General features: G+C 41.6%; 1 protein-coding gene across 2 annotated transcripts in view; it reads right to left on the bottom strand.

Moving 5' to 3' along the window:
- Positions 1 to 9894, bottom strand: part of smg1 (SMG1 nonsense mediated mRNA decay associated PI3K related kinase) — a 35419-nt gene extending 25525 nt beyond the window's left edge. Inside the window, exons 1-14 of one of the 2 annotated variants that reach the window (XM_086170759.1) lie at positions 9696 to 9894; positions 6969 to 7117; positions 5667 to 5819; positions 4988 to 5124; positions 4391 to 4449; positions 3991 to 4204; positions 3526 to 3651; positions 3350 to 3422; positions 3059 to 3156; positions 2775 to 2948; positions 2376 to 2597; positions 1843 to 1944; positions 933 to 1223; positions 268 to 398 (exon numbers count right to left, since the gene is read on the bottom strand). In XM_086170759.1, coding sequence (XP_086026885.1) covers positions 268 to 398; positions 933 to 1223; positions 1843 to 1944; positions 2376 to 2597; positions 2775 to 2948; positions 3059 to 3156; positions 3350 to 3422; positions 3526 to 3651; positions 3991 to 4204; positions 4391 to 4449; positions 4988 to 5124; positions 5667 to 5819; positions 6969 to 7117; positions 9696 to 9772 — 2006 coding nt within the window. In that variant the 5' untranslated portion in view covers positions 9773 to 9894. Of the gene's footprint in view, positions 1 to 267; positions 399 to 932; positions 1224 to 1842; positions 1945 to 2375; positions 2598 to 2774; positions 2949 to 3058; positions 3157 to 3349; positions 3423 to 3525; positions 3652 to 3990; positions 4205 to 4390; positions 4450 to 4987; positions 5125 to 5666; positions 5820 to 6968; positions 7118 to 9600 lie in introns of both variants that reach the window. The other variant, XM_086170760.1, reaches the window with a different exon arrangement.
- Positions 9895 to 15491: the final 5597 nt, after the last annotated feature.

A 15491-nucleotide genomic window follows, 5' to 3' on the forward strand; every position in this document is an offset into this window, starting at 1 on the left:
CATCTGAGAACTGATAGCAGAGGACGTTACAGGGAAGAATATATTAGAAAAATATGTATAAATCTATTCGCTTTGACATATTTAGCTCTTACTGGCATATACAGGAAACATACTTTTGGGAAGTGCATACTATTGATTGACTTGTAGTCGATCATCACTTTCAAGACCATTCTTAAAAAAAAGTTTTAACAGGATGCAAAGAAATGTAAAGGTGCACTTTCCAACATGAATTCTTTCAAGAAATGTAAATTATTGTGTGTCTGTTACCTGGTACAGTGAGAATAGAGGGTGTATAGGACAGCGTACTGGATGGCAGGGTGGTAGACAGCTAACTCCGAGTGGACCAACATTAGATTGTGACTCAGCAGGGCAAACACAGTCGGAGACAATGCCCACATCTACAAAAATAAATTACAAATATTAACTATGAGTCGGTGGATGCATTATTTACATTGATAGACTGCAATGTGGGGAAAATTAAGTGAAAAGCTCATCTTGTGAATTACTATGATATCACATTGGCAGGTGATGTCTCAGTGTGGTTCTAAACAAGGTCAACGCAAGCTGAGTAGACGCAGTAGGGCTTCGGTGTATGGTGGAAATCCACAAGACTTAAACAGGAGTTAAATGTTATGATCAGAATATGACCACAAAAGACTGCACAACTGAAGAACTTTGCTTCTTGCAGTTTGTCTTATTGCCATCAACAGACACATTAATGTCAACCAAAGACCAGCTCTGGGATACTCCAGCTTCCTCATTTTTAAATCAGAAACATGATGAGTGACACGAACAACGTGACAGTTTGGAGTCTATGATAAGCAGAGAGACAGCAGTCTCATATATAGAGATTCAAATCCTCTCTTTCCTCTTGGATAATAGTAATAACTCAAAAAGAAAGATCAGCACTACATAGGTACACTGTGTCTCACCCCAATCAGAGAGTTCTTGGTGTTGCCAATCGTAGTCAGCGTGCTGAGATTGAATATGAGGATGAACTGGGCCTTCTCTGGGGGCAGGGTGATGGCGCTGAAAGCAGGGTGCTGGATGCTGGGGACGGTGTTGGTGGGTGGCTGGGCCCTACTGGTCAGCTCCAGGGTTGCCAGAGTGCTGGACAGGGCACATGCCATCTCCCCCAAAACCATTTTATACGCAGTCTCCAGTGTTGGGATGTTTTTCAGGCCTAGCAGTGCCTGGTAAACACCATGTACAGCTGACATCACCTGTGGAGTACAAACACGTGCACAAACCACTTTTGTTCATTCTACGGGATTTTCTTCAACATATAATCCTTCATGTTAATTGCAATTTTTTTGTGCCAAGGAACCATTATAAATTATAGACAATGTCATAGTGAAAGAAACTGAAGCCCAGGGTTGTGAATCACATAACATCAAAAATTGCTTTTCAGCAGTGTGTGAGAATATTTAACTCTCAAAACAAAAAAAGCTTATCATCAGTCACCAAGACTTTGTAAAGCAACTGTCAGAGAGTAACCACATCACCTTCAATTACCAGAAATGTAATATTAGTCAATCTGAAAAAAAGCAGCAAGTCTGATATGGAGTCAGTTGCTTTGTGAACATTTTTTACTTTGCACTATGTTTTTAAGGGAAACTTCATATTTTGAATTCCTGCCTTTGAGGGATCAAGTGCAGCCAAAAGAAGTAGGGATGCCAAAGACATTATGTTATTTGGGGGCTGGATTTCAAGTTAACATGTTAGAACCTTGAAGTTTTATTCTTAAACATGCAAATTTAATTAATAACCAATCTTTGGGCTCTGCAACACAAACATGATGCCGACGTATGCCCCCATGATGTACTCAAACAGCACACTCACCTCCTTCTCTCGATGAAAGCGCAACTCCAGAAGCTGGGAGTCAGGTGCCAACAATTTCTCAACAAATGATACAGGTAGCTTTGTATTGATCTGATCCACGATCTAAAAAAAGGAAACAAAGGAACAGTGAAAATATTACAAAAACAATATTACAAACAGCCATGGTGGACAAAGAATCTGATCTACTTTTGAAGTTGAATTTGATCAACTCAAAGACCTACTCTGTATTCTACTTGTATTCTCTATCTGCAAGCCTTCTGGAAAAAATATCTACAAACTATGTTGTCCTCCATCCATTTTTGTGTCCCTGCTATAAAACTTCAGCTTTGTGAGGAAAGTCATGGGTCAAATACAAAAGAAAGAACAGGTGTCTAGACTCTTTGCTCTAATTAGGGTAAAAAGAAAACTGACTTCTCCAGTAAACTAATTAAATGTTGGGAGGGACTGGTTTTGCTGCAGCCAAGGGAAGAAAGTGCTGCAAATAAGAAGACAATAAAAGAAAGTGACACGAGCGTGAAAGTTGCTCATCGTACCAGCGTGAGAAGGCTGAGCACGGCTAGGTTGTAGTCCGTGCCGCAGGCCCGGCAGCTGCCCAACTGATCCAGTCCATAGGCAAGGACTGCCTCCATCAGCGGACCACAGGGCTCCATGCTGGCCAGCAACACACCCACACACTCATTACCTGCCGTGAGAACGGCCTCGGAGAACTGGACCTGCTTGGCCGTGGTCACACAGGCTAGAACCCTGTTCAAAACCTGAGGAGAACAAAAAGGAGAGAACTTACTGAAAAGGATGTTGCAGCAACAGGTATTCAAAAGAATTTAAAAAAAATAACCAATTCTACACAATGATGATAGTTCTATATGTCTTTCCTTCAAATACGGTTTACTTGGGGGAAAAAAAAGGGGTATTCCAACCCATTAAATTCTTACGTCAGTGACATAGGCTTCAGTGATGGGTGGCCCTCTGATGGGGCTGAACAGCTCTCCAATGCTGCGAACAACTGTGCTGAAGACCCTCAGCAGAGCCGCCAGCTTCGGCAAAGACACAGAGGGAGGAGGGATGTCTTCATCCACCACCTCACCTGATACAACGTGGCTCAGATCCTGCAAACATGACATGTCCGTTCTTAGGAAAACATGCCCACCAGTTGCTCATGGCAGCATTCAGCACTAGGTGGCTCTAGCCAGTGGTTCAGACTCCGGTTAATCTTTACCTCTGCATATGCTTCCATATCCTCTAGGAACTGTCCCAGCAGAGTTGTGGAGAACGTCAGGTCTGCGACCCAGAACTGTTCCAGACTTTGTAACCAGCCTTCACACAAACAGTGAAAAGCCAATGATTGTCATCAAATACAGTTATTTCACAAATTAAGTTTGTAAATCTTCTCTGGCTAAAGCTAGATTATTCATTTGAATCTTCCCTGGTGATATATTGAATCACCAGCAGCGAAAAGGGTGTTGGAAAATGAACATCACTTGTCAGCTCACTGGGAAATCTCACTGACCTGAAACCTGCAGAGTGAGCGACTGTTTCTGTGTGTGGTCAATATGCCAACCCACCAAGATGTCCACTGTGTCCTGTGGAATGAACAAACAACGAAAAAAAAAACAGCAAACGTTTAAGGACACAGAGCCCCCCAAAACCTATGCGATGTTTTTAATTGCCGTGGGGAAATCTCACCCTGAAGTTGGTGCTGAAGACATGCGGGTAGCAACGAGCCACCTGGAGGATACATTTCACACTTTGACAAAGCAGCTCTGGCGTATCAACGTTCTCCAGGATGGATTGCAGGTTGGTCATCACCATCTGGAAAAACACACAAACACACTCTCGGCATTCACCGGCCACACTGTTTAACACAGCAGCAGTTTCGTCATCAGTAGCACCTGGGTAACAATTTTGTAGAGGCATAGACAGCAAGCAACAAAACAGTGAACAGGGATTTTTTTTTCTCCAACATAGCTTGTGTGGTGTCAAAAGACGTCCTATGAATGGACGTAAAAGGAATAGAACATGATTATCCAAAAATATAGATGCTGCTCCGCTGTTGCAGACTTCGATAGAAATCTCCATTACCTTTCGAAAAGTAATGGACTTGTTAACTTCAGGCAGCTGAAATGTTAAGGTGTGTTTTCACATAATTACCTGCATAACTTGAGAGAAAGTCTTCCTCTCCCCAGCGGCCTCCAGGGCCCGCTGGGCCGCCACCAGCAGCAACAGCTTCACCTCATCGCGGCTGCTCGAACTGAATTTGAGGAAGAGCCACTTGAAAATGCGGTCGGCTTCGTAACTGAGAACGGAGCAGAGCAGGCCGAGGCAGGTGGCGGCATCTTGACGCAGCTCCCACAGGAGCTTACTGCTGCAGGTGTCAAACACACAGATGACAAGTCAGACACTGATTGGCAGGTGTCGGGATGTGCTGTTATTGAGAAATTGTGATGCCGGCTAATTATCCTGGCTGATAATTAGGATTGCAACTTCTCAGCAAATGGCTGTGGCTGTTTGTTTGTTTCACTCAAAAGACTCAAAGGCGGCTGCCGTCTACCTCTCATTCAGTATGTCATTCAAGGTGCTGAGAATGGTGTCCAGCTGTTTGACCAGGGTCTGGGGGAGGGAAAGTACAAGGCATCAGCAAGGATGCTTTTCAGGGTCATCCTCCAGGATTTCAAGGTTATCACAGAAAACACATGAACAAAGAATAACGTGGATGAATGTAAAACACCTCGAATTTTAGATGGAGGACATTTCTTTTCATAGGCAGATCCAAGAACGCTCATGTGAACAGATATTGTATATATTGTGTTATAGTGTATATAAACTTTTAAAAGTTTATGGACATATATTGACAAGGATACATAGAAATAAAGGAATCAAATGAGAGGCTTTGGATAAAAATCTTATTCAATGACTGCAAAAGATTTCTATAAAATACAAAAGGGATATGGCAGACAATGTCCGTCTGACAAATTCTTTGGTCATCTTTATTGAGCAGGAGGTTGTTCAGATCCGAACAGCCGTGTACAAAGACAGCTCGCTGAGCTCATTCAGAGCAGGAGACGGAGGAAAAGAATCCATGATTTCAACAATTGCGCTTTTGTATTAGAATCGATGAAAGTGTGAAAATCCTCTCAATTTCACTGACCACTTTGCTCTCGCCGTGGCTGATGAATTCCTTCAGCTGCTTGAGGCTGGCCAGCCGGCGGTCACGATCATCCTCCCTGGACACTCGGCGTAGGAGGTTCGCCAGCCGAGACTCTTCAGAGTGAACCATACCTCTGTCTGTAGCAACATTGATGCATGTCAGTAACAGCTCAGTCGTGCAAGTATAGTAATTTAGGTTAAGGCTCTCAAACCTTTCAGATACCAGCCCCTAAAAATAAAAGGTGGCAGAGAGTTCTGCCCTACATGACCTCAGAAGTGGTAGAGTAATACACTTATCACACAATTGCACCATTACCCTTATAAATATTTAAAACACAACTACAGTCATTTTCATCCATTTGTAATCATTTTTTTAAACAAAAGTACCAAATATGTCGACAAATTTTGTTATTTGTTATTAACTCGATTTAAAATATTTGATTTTTCAGACTCAGCCTGCTATTATCTTGAACCGCGGAATACTTTCAGGCCAGCCAAACGACGTCAACGTCTGTAGGAGTAGCCTGGACATGTATAATTCTATTTCTATGTAATTCTATCCTTGCGCAGAGAAATCGCGCTTGACATGAAAAGGTCTGATTTCCAATGAGATGCGGGAACTACCCTCTGTCACTGAGAGATGAATCTTAAGACTAGTGTGTGCTTGTTCATGAGCTCACCCTGCGATTTCCTCATGTCCTTTGAAGCTAAAGCACGGTTTCCATGCTGAAAAGGAGTCAAATCCCTTGTCACGTCATTGGGCCTCAACTCTTGCCCCAGCGACTTCCAACCAAATGTAGTATCAAAGACACCTTGGTCAGCTTCATATCCACCTAAAAGACACAACATGTGGTAGATTTAGCAAGTTACACCGACAATCTACATATGACCATGACTGATGTTGCGACGAGGAAAAAACACCAAAATGTGAAAAAAGACTTTGTCCAACTCCCTTTCATTTAAATGCTCATAGCTTGTGTAAGCTGCGAAACTCCTGATTTAGGAATGACCCCTCTTATGCCTGTATTTTGTTTTTGATTGCTGCATTAGTGATAAGCAACAATCCTACTTCACTCTAATTTGTTAACCTCATCCAGTGATGAAGAGATGATCAATTTGGGGTGTCAACTAGGTGGGAGGGAGTTTACTGAGAAAGGTGAATAGCAAGAATAAAACTATTTATGGGTCATTTCACAGAAGCTCCACCCCTCTAGTGCTCCAATACATTCCTCAGCAGGCACCATGGATCAAGCTTGCGCTTCAGTCAATGGAAATCTAAGTCCAGAGAGATGAGCAGCCTCTTGGATCTGTCAAAACATCCATATAGAATTTCCACCATAGCCCCTGTATTAATAATAGCCAGTGAAGAAAGCGGTGGATGGATGCAGAAAGAGACGTGTACAAAACAAAAAAGGGGGGAAAAGAGATTTCAACTAGTATGACAGGTCTATTGCCAAATATGATTTTATTTTACAAATCCCAGACATGGCCAATCCCCAAAGGATTAAAAAGCAGATGTCCTAAGGTAATTGTAGCCCCATGCAAATAAGAGCTTTTACCTGGATATTAATGACTAGAAATACATCATGCCTCTTTCAGAGAGTCAAACTTGATTCATGGATTTCTAGTTTCAAGTCTGTGCTTTTCAGGTTCGTCCTAGGATTTACAGTACCACTAAGTTGGTTCACTTTTCAATGGGACATGCCACCGTGGTAACAGATGCTGTAGACGTAACCTGAAAAATAATGCCACCATTACTGCAGGATCCATTGTGTTTAGCGCAAACAATTACAAGAATGTATTTTTTTTTCCTGAGAAGTTAAATGTTTAATCCTTGTTTTTTTTCCCCCACTTTCCCACATACTATGGAACGCTCCATAAATCATGTTTAGAATGTATCCCTGACATTTAACAAGGCTGTTGGCTGGAAATGGGTTTCAGCATTTTTTCATTATTGCCTTTGTCTTGAGGGAGACGCTTACCTTCGTCTGGATGTGCATCTGCGGCAGCGTAAGCATCGCTGAGCACCACTGTCTGGTCAGGGCAGCTGGAGGGCAACGTTTCGTAAAATGCTGCTGAGGAAAGCTCTCTGGACTTCACTCCGTCCTGGTTGGATGACACACTGTCAACTCTGAAAACAGGCAAATGACCACAGACATTATTTCACAGCTCTTACTGATTGTTAAGACTATTCAGCTCATCAACATGAAAGCTGGAAGTCGCCGAGGACACAGAAACAACACTGCTTCTGGGCTCATATATGATACAATATGTAAAACTTTTAAGTGAACATTTAAATGACATTCAAATTATCCTTCAGTAATGTGGCCTTCATGGCAAAAAATAGGCACCTCAATACTATGATATACCTTTTTTGAGGTATGAGTTGTTTCGACATACTGCCAAGCCCTCCTTTCAGCTAAACTTCGCTGTCTGCGATTTTGGTGGTTGTCGTTACCATATCCCCCTTTCTCATGCAAGAGTATGACCTATGGCCAGGATCTCACCACAGCACCTATATTTACAATGTGTTATTTCACACATATTTCACCGCTAACATATACTGCTCACTGGCCGGCTTTTAAATCAGATCATGCAGCCACAGACCTAAAACTTAAGTGCGTGTGGAATATCTGCTCCCAATGATTAGCGAAAAGGTCAGCAAGAGGTCAACATGCTACCAGAGGAACATAAAGAGCAAACTACATTTTGCAAGTGCCATCAAAAGTACACACCTTCTGCTGCACAATATGATTTCATGGTAGCGTGCACTGTGTTATAGCTGCATAGGAGGCAAAATGGGAGGGGACTGAAAATGATATTGAACCTGTTCCGCAACAGCTGTTTAGCAGCGGTTGAAAACATACACGTGTACATTTTTAATTTAATTTTTTTTTTATCTGACATATTTTGTACTTTAGTTTGATTCAAGGGTTAATCTGATGAAGAAGAGACCTTTATCAATCGATCCATCAAAACAAACCAGCCCGACTAGATTATAACGATAAACTTGAAAATGAGCTTTGGCGTTTTTCCTGTCACGAGTTGAAGGTAAAGACAAGAGTTATGAATAACTGTTCATGTATCTGGTTAAGATCTTAGTTAGTCGTATAGCAAAATAGCCCAATAGAAAACAGCTCTGTATTGTACACCTGATGATATCCAGTATCAAATAATGATTCCCCATATCATAATCTGACCTAAATCTTACTCTAACCCCAACCAGTTATCATGGGTTCATCTAAAAATAGGCATAACCCAACCAGGGTGGTCTGGCCAAACCGTGTGGGTTTAATGCACCAGGGAAACAAACTGAACTGGCACAGAGTTCTACACAGCAGGAATCATCCACTTTGGTCCCGGGGAGTTCTGGTTAAAAATAAGAAGCTTCACATAAAGACCTCCATATGTATTCATAATGAACTTGTGCTATTTCATTATTCATTTTCTAAAAGTTCAATAAATTACTATTGCCAGTGGCACCAGGCGGTTAATGGGCCCCAGCATGCACTACAAACATGAACTGGGCAAGATCCAGGCTGAGTGTGTGTGTGTGTATTATTTGCGTCCTACTATTAACACTTCTCACTTGCACAGCATGTTGATGGAAAGTGCTCTATAAATATTATTACTATTATTCGAACATTTAAAAGGTCTCCCTCGCCACGTTTCTGAGGCCATGACAGACACAGCAGCACTTTCTCTCGTGGATTCACAGCGAGTGTGTGCACGGGGTGCAAAAGAAATGTGCACAAGAGACGGTCCTTAAACAGCGCCGGATTTGTTCTAAGTAAAACACCGAGATTGATCAACTTGGGTTCGGGTTGCAAGAGACGGAGGACACCGTCGTCTTCCCGACGCCCTGCACAAAATCTCCCGCGCTCTGCATCCCGTTCAAAGGAATCCCCGGTCTACATTCCGCCGTGATTTTCAGTGTGGCGTGGAGGTTGGATTAACTTCGTATCTCATAAAATGCCATTTAATAGGTGATCCGACCTTAACTCATTAGCTTGCAGTCGCGTTGATTAATTGCCTGACAACTGCAAAGTATTAGAAAAATAAAGTATCGGACCGACAGTGAAGCAGAATTGCATGTACGTTTCAAAATTACATATACGGAACTTCTGGAGGAAGTCGATAGCATTATGAGGGGTGGCGTCTTCCTCTAATTTGCTGGCTAACGCTAACGAGTAGTTCCGCATGTGCTAACCAGCTAATCTGCCAAATCAGTGGTCCGCACATGAGCAACATAATCATACTTGATTATTTTTTTGCTGCTAAATCCTCTGGATAATCTGACTCCTCTTGATAAATCAGAACAGGGCATTATGATAGTAGGCTAACTTATATAGCTTTGCTTACTTACATTTTTCTAATAGCATTAGTGAGAGCCAAGTTAGCGAAAGGCAGGTTGTGTTTAGCTAATTAACGCTTTCTCCACGAAAAGGAGCTAACGTCAATGTAGCCCCGGGTCAGCAGTGCGCGACGAAAGGCTAATGAGCAATACCTGGAACAAACACATGCGTGGCAAGCTAATGACACATTCTGGTTTCGAATGTTAAGCTAATCGTGAGTAGTTCGTGTGACGAGAAAAAGGGACACTCGAGTATTTACCTCCCATGTGGCCACAACTTCATAAAGCAGCAGGGCACAGGCCCTGAGAGACACCGGGCTATTTTCAGCAACTGCCCCCGAGACAGAACACCAACCTGGGCTGCCAGTCATTCCGGTGAGGCTGCAGTTTGTTGGCGCCGCTGAGCCGAGACCGCGAGGCTTTCCGGCTCATTACCTTTTGGAGAGCTGCATGACCCGGCGACAGCGGCACCGTTAACCGTGTCTCTCCTCAGGCTCGCCTTTTCACTATCACGATATTCAATGTTCACGAATCGGTTAGCGACTCGTTGTTACCAGCTAGCTTTCGGTTGTGTTTGACTGTCTCTTCTTCGTATTGGTAAAGTAGTTTCGAGTCCCCTAATTTTTAAGAGCTCCCCCTACCGGTGAAATATGCAGGTTCTAAGTCATTGGGGAATATGCGCACGGTAAACAAACGAACAAAAAAACAAAAACAAGGGAACCAGGAAGTTCAGACAAACAACCACGGGAAAAGAGCATGCGAAAATTACCTTTTTACATTACAGTTATTTAGCAGACGCTTTTATCCGAAGCTTCTTCCAAAAATAGCAATTCAATAACTGATAATCTAAAGTACCAGTAGTCGTTAATTAGTTATTCAGAAGTCGCCACTCTGCCAAATAACCATCTCAAAATCATATATATACATACATTAATTTCTTCGTTTTTTTTGGGGGGGGGCTAAGTGTGATTAGTTGGGTAGTGCTTGTTGAAGAGGTATGTGGTACGAAAGCGGTACGAAACAAACATTTTCATAGTTGAGGTTCAGTTGAAGTCAAATCTCGTAAGTAATCAGAACTTGTCCATTTAACCTCTATTTGTTCTTCTTCTTCTCCTTTCAGCTTTCTCCTACAGGGTTCGCCACCGGGAATCAACCTCCTCCATCTAACCCTATTCTCTGTATCCTCCTCTCTCACACTAACTACGTTCATATCCTCTCTCACACCATCCATAAATCTTCTCTTTGGTCTTCCTCGAGACCTCCTGCCTGGCAGCTCCAATTCCAGCATCCGTCTACCAATATATTCACCCTCCCTCCTCTGTACATGACCCAACCATCTCAGTGTGGCTTCTCTGACCTTCTCTCCAAAACATCTAACATGTGCTCCTCTGGTAGACTCATTCCTGATCCTATCCATCCTGGTCACTCCCAAAGAGAACCATAGCATTTTCATCTCTGCAACCTCTCTCTCTACATCCTCTCTTTTTGTCATTGGAACTGTTTCTAGGCCATACAGCACCGCTGTCTTCTACACCTTTCCTTTCATTCTGGTCGACAGTCTTCTATTCCAACCATTCCAAGCTGCTTGAACCCGTCTCTTCACCTCTTTTCCACACTCTCCATTGCTCTGGACTGTCGACTCCAAGTACCTGAAATCCTCCAACTTATCAATCTCCATTCCCTGTAGTCTCATCGTTCCTCCCGAGATCCTCGCATTCACACACATACACTCTGTCTTGCTGTGATTAACTTTCATTCCTCTCCTTTCCAGCGCATACCTCCACCTCTCTAGATTTTCCTCAACCTGGTCTCTGCTCTCACTACAGATCACAATGTCATCTGCAAACATCACAATGTCAACTGCAAACATTTAGCTCTATTTGTTATTGAAGTCAACAAATATTTTTTTGTCCCCTTTTAGTAAAGCCCTTATTGGAAAATCGGTTAATTCCAACATAATTTGTAATTATACATATTTTGTAAATATGTGTATAGTCCATTGGTGATGTAAAAAAAAAGAAAGGTGGTGCAGTTTTGCAGGAAATCATTTGGAAACATTCAAGAAATCATAATAAAAGATGAAAAGCCAAATAGTTAAGATAGATTAGTGTAAATCTCCAATAATCTCACGTTAATAGGTCAAGACCTCTAAAAGACCGGAGACTTGTGTCCTCAGTATTCCTGATCAAACACACACACACCTTTAAGATGATGAAGATTCAGAAATAAAGATCATTACATTTTTCAAGGTCAAATATTGCAGGACAGCATATACTGGGCCATGTTTGTACCACATATTCATGGGACAACTACAATGGTACAAAGTGAAAACTCAAACACACAAAGAAAATTTCCTGTACTAATTCTGTCATGACAATTATAATTTAAGCCATTTCTAGATATTATGAAACTCAGTTTGAGTTATTAAAGATAAAACTTCAAGTTCATATCACTTGAAGTTCTATGTAAATGAGTTGCGTAAGAATTTGTGTGTGTAAGAAGAAACCGGTATGGTATCAGTGGAGCCTACTCCAGATCAAGGTGGCAATATCATCAAAGTGGTGGTGGATTTTCACAGTATCAACACATCCAGCTCCAACACCAATGATCGTCCAGTGTACGGTCATTTACAATGGCATTGAAATGTCACTGTGTTCACCGGGACTGGACTGACAAAGCAAATGTACTTTACAAGAAAACTCAGAACTGGCTATATCTTCTTGGGAGCATAGAGGCAAATTTGGAATAGAGTGAGTACTACTTAAGACCATCTACGACAGTGTGGTGGCATGTGCAATTCTTTAGAGTCAGGGGCAGCAACATATTAGCTGCATGCAGGAACCAACTTGACAAAGTAACCGTTGCACTGAGTATTTGTGGTGACAGGCTACTTATCAGACTGTACGACAAATTCTGATAAAATTTACAATCCTGATCGTGTTTGCATGTGTGTGTGCTGATTTTGAAAATTAAGTCAAAGAATCAAGGCTGTCACCGTTAATAAAAGTGACTTGGGCTTCGCAGTGCATCCTGGAAAATGACCACTAGAGAGAGCCCAACCCAAACTCATGAGGGTTTCTAAAGTTTGCAAGTCTTTTTTTTTTGTTATTATTTTTTTGGATATTAACAACAAAACTTTTGTTTCATTTAATAGTAAAACAATTGCAGGAAAGCTTTTTTTTATATTTAAAAAAAGATAAGAAAATCGCGATGGGCAGGAAGAAAAGAAGATATGCAGAAATAAAAGTAAACCTCCATCCATCCATCCATCCATCCATCCACCTTCTGCCGCTTATCCTGCACTCAGGGTTGAGGGGGATGCTGGAGCCTATCCCAGCTGTCATGGATGGCGATAGGTACACCCTGGACTGGTCGCCAGTCAGTAGCAAACAACCATTAAATCACTCAGTCATTCGGGGCAATTTTTTTTTCTGCCCAATAACGAATAGGCCAATTTCTTTGTGTACAGCATTTTGCTGGAAAATTATTAATGATAAATTAGTAGTCATAATTGCTATTAATTATATTTAAAAAATGTAATTGTCTGTAGAAATACAAGGAAGTACTTTTTTGGAAGTTGGAAGAAATGACCAATATACTTGCAGGAAATTTTGAAAATCGCAAAAATAGATACAGTATCTGTTGTAACAAGAAATCAACTATTATTTGTGATCGCTTAAAGCATGAATGTATAATAAACTATCCAAAAACAAAGAAATATTAACGTTATTTGAAAAAGTGAAAATAAAAATTGCTTATTATCATCATCATCACTACTATTAATTGGATGTGTGGCTGAAATACCAGCTCATTCAAACCCCTCCAAGGACACTGGGGTTTCCATGATATCCATATTTGGGGTTGGACTTCTTGATTGACAGGGGAATGATTTACGATGTATATCATTCCCCTGTCAGTCCTACACCTGTCAGCATAGATTCTCCACTAAAGTCCCACCTCAAACGTGCGCATGATCTTTCATGTCAGTGCTACATTGCAGTTTACTGAAGCCCCTCTGCCCCCTCTTTTTTTTCTGTGTGTCTCCCCCCTCTGCTGGCTAATAATACGTTGTTCAGCAGAGCTGCAGGCCTTTGATGGAGCAGGGCACGCTGGGCCGCCGTGCGTCAGCCTTGACGTCAATGCATCCAAACACACTGGAACTGTGTGGAGGAGAAGCCTGTTGTGGGTGGTTAGCCCGGGCCTTTAGCTTAGCATGTAAATGTAGCACATTGGTATTACAAAAAAAAAAAAAAAAAAAGGCTTGAGATAGGAAGCAGAGGCAGAAAGCAGAAGGGAGGAGAAGACGGAGTTATGGTTGAATGGAAGTTTATAGCATTTTCTTTTGGACAAATCTTTTCATTATGTCAATAAAAATCTGCTATGGTTGCTGTTTTCAAAACAGCCTCAAATATTTTGGTTTCTGTTATCAATAACCAACCACATTAGTCAAGGCTAGACCTCATTTGAACATTTTTCAAATGAGGTCTAGCCGGAACCCAAGTTGTCAATATCACCTACTATTTGTTATTTGGGTCAAAATAAGAACAACTGCATGACAAACTCAGGTTACATCTAAGGGCAAACCCAAAATTGGTTGCATTCGCTGAACGTTTTCTTTACATTATAATGTTAGAATATCTTCAGTGGATATTGTCGTTGTTAAATACGGTGTGAAAAAAAAATAAAAGGAACTCTGAAGCAACACCATGTAACTCCAAGTGTTCCCTTTAATTTTTTTGAGCAGTATAGAAGCTGGTAAGACGATGAAATTTGTGAGAAAAAAAAACAAGTGAATTCATTCATTCATCGTTCCTTCACAGGAAATGCAGAACAAGCTGCAGTAGATCTATTTCATGAACAAACATTTTAATATGTGTATTTTCAAATGTTTGAATTGCATCTGGTTTGGCGTTTATATTTATTCTGTTGTCCTTTACACTTTCCTATACATTTGAATCACCTATGATAGATTGCCATTATTTGAATTACATTTTGCAATAGAGTCGAAAATAACATCACTGTATGTTCTATGTGGTTCATTCATTATATTAAAGAATTATTAAGTAAATTCTGAAACAAAGGCTGAATTTGTCTTTTTAAAGGTGTTTTCTAAAAATATCCTAATTTCCGCATTCTTTCCAGTTCATGCATAACCAAGTGCCCCCCCACATACACATACAGATACACATACACAAACACATAGACACGCACACAAACGCGCACATCCTCCGTTACTAAGAGACTAATCCCAAAGAGGCTGTGTTTCCATGGCAACACTAGTGGCTGAGTCATCTTCAATGCAGTGCCTCCTTCGTATCAGCTCACATGTGTTTGTGTTTTAGTGTTCATTCATTCATCCTCATGCAGCCCGAGAAGCCACTTTTAGAACGCTAACAGTTCCAATGTCATTTATTTATCTAAATATTCATCATAGCCAACCCCACACATAAAACACACACATACACAAACAACCCACTCCCACTCTGAACAGATGATGCTCTATCTATCTGAGTTAAATCATCTCCCAACTACGCTCAATCACGCCTTGTCAATCTGAAGACACAGCCGTTCCTCCAGCGGCGAGCCTTGAATTTGCGACGTCCTGCAGCGGCTGTAAGGGTTGTGACCAAAACAAGGAAGGGGACATGGTGACTTTCCTACACACAACTGTTGGGGACGTCCAAGTCCAGATGCTCTCAGGATGCGCTTGAGGTCTCACTAGGATCCCATCAGTGTGAGCACATGACAAGGTCCTCTGGGTTTCATTTGACTTATAACCCAGGTGAAGGTGTTTGAAAGCCAAAAACATTACAAACATGAATTCATTTGTTTGGGACTATTTTATCCAGCATCACCTCAAATTCCTCTCTAAATACTATTTCGACAGTCCAATGTCAGGTAGCACCGTGCCAGAGCGCCACCCATCTGGTACATGGGAGAACCGCGTGTGCGCAAATAAAAAAAGATCACACAAACTGTTGAACATTAGATGCCATAAAAGGAACATAAAAATAAATTATAGCTCTCACGATGCTATTTCCTCACCACTTTAACTCTGTCTGGATAAATCTCCCTTTCTCTGTGACACACTCCTGCACACGAACGCACACACACACGTGCACAGGCCTCCATTTGCAAATGGAGGAAAGGA

Source organism: Fistularia commersonii, chromosome 23 (genome assembly GCF_037954325.1).
Source record: "Fistularia commersonii isolate RoL2024-O1a breed Wild chromosome 23, RoL_Fcom_v1.0, whole genome shotgun sequence".
NCBI classification, from domain to species: domain Eukaryota; kingdom Metazoa; phylum Chordata; class Actinopteri; order Syngnathiformes; family Fistulariidae; genus Fistularia; species Fistularia commersonii.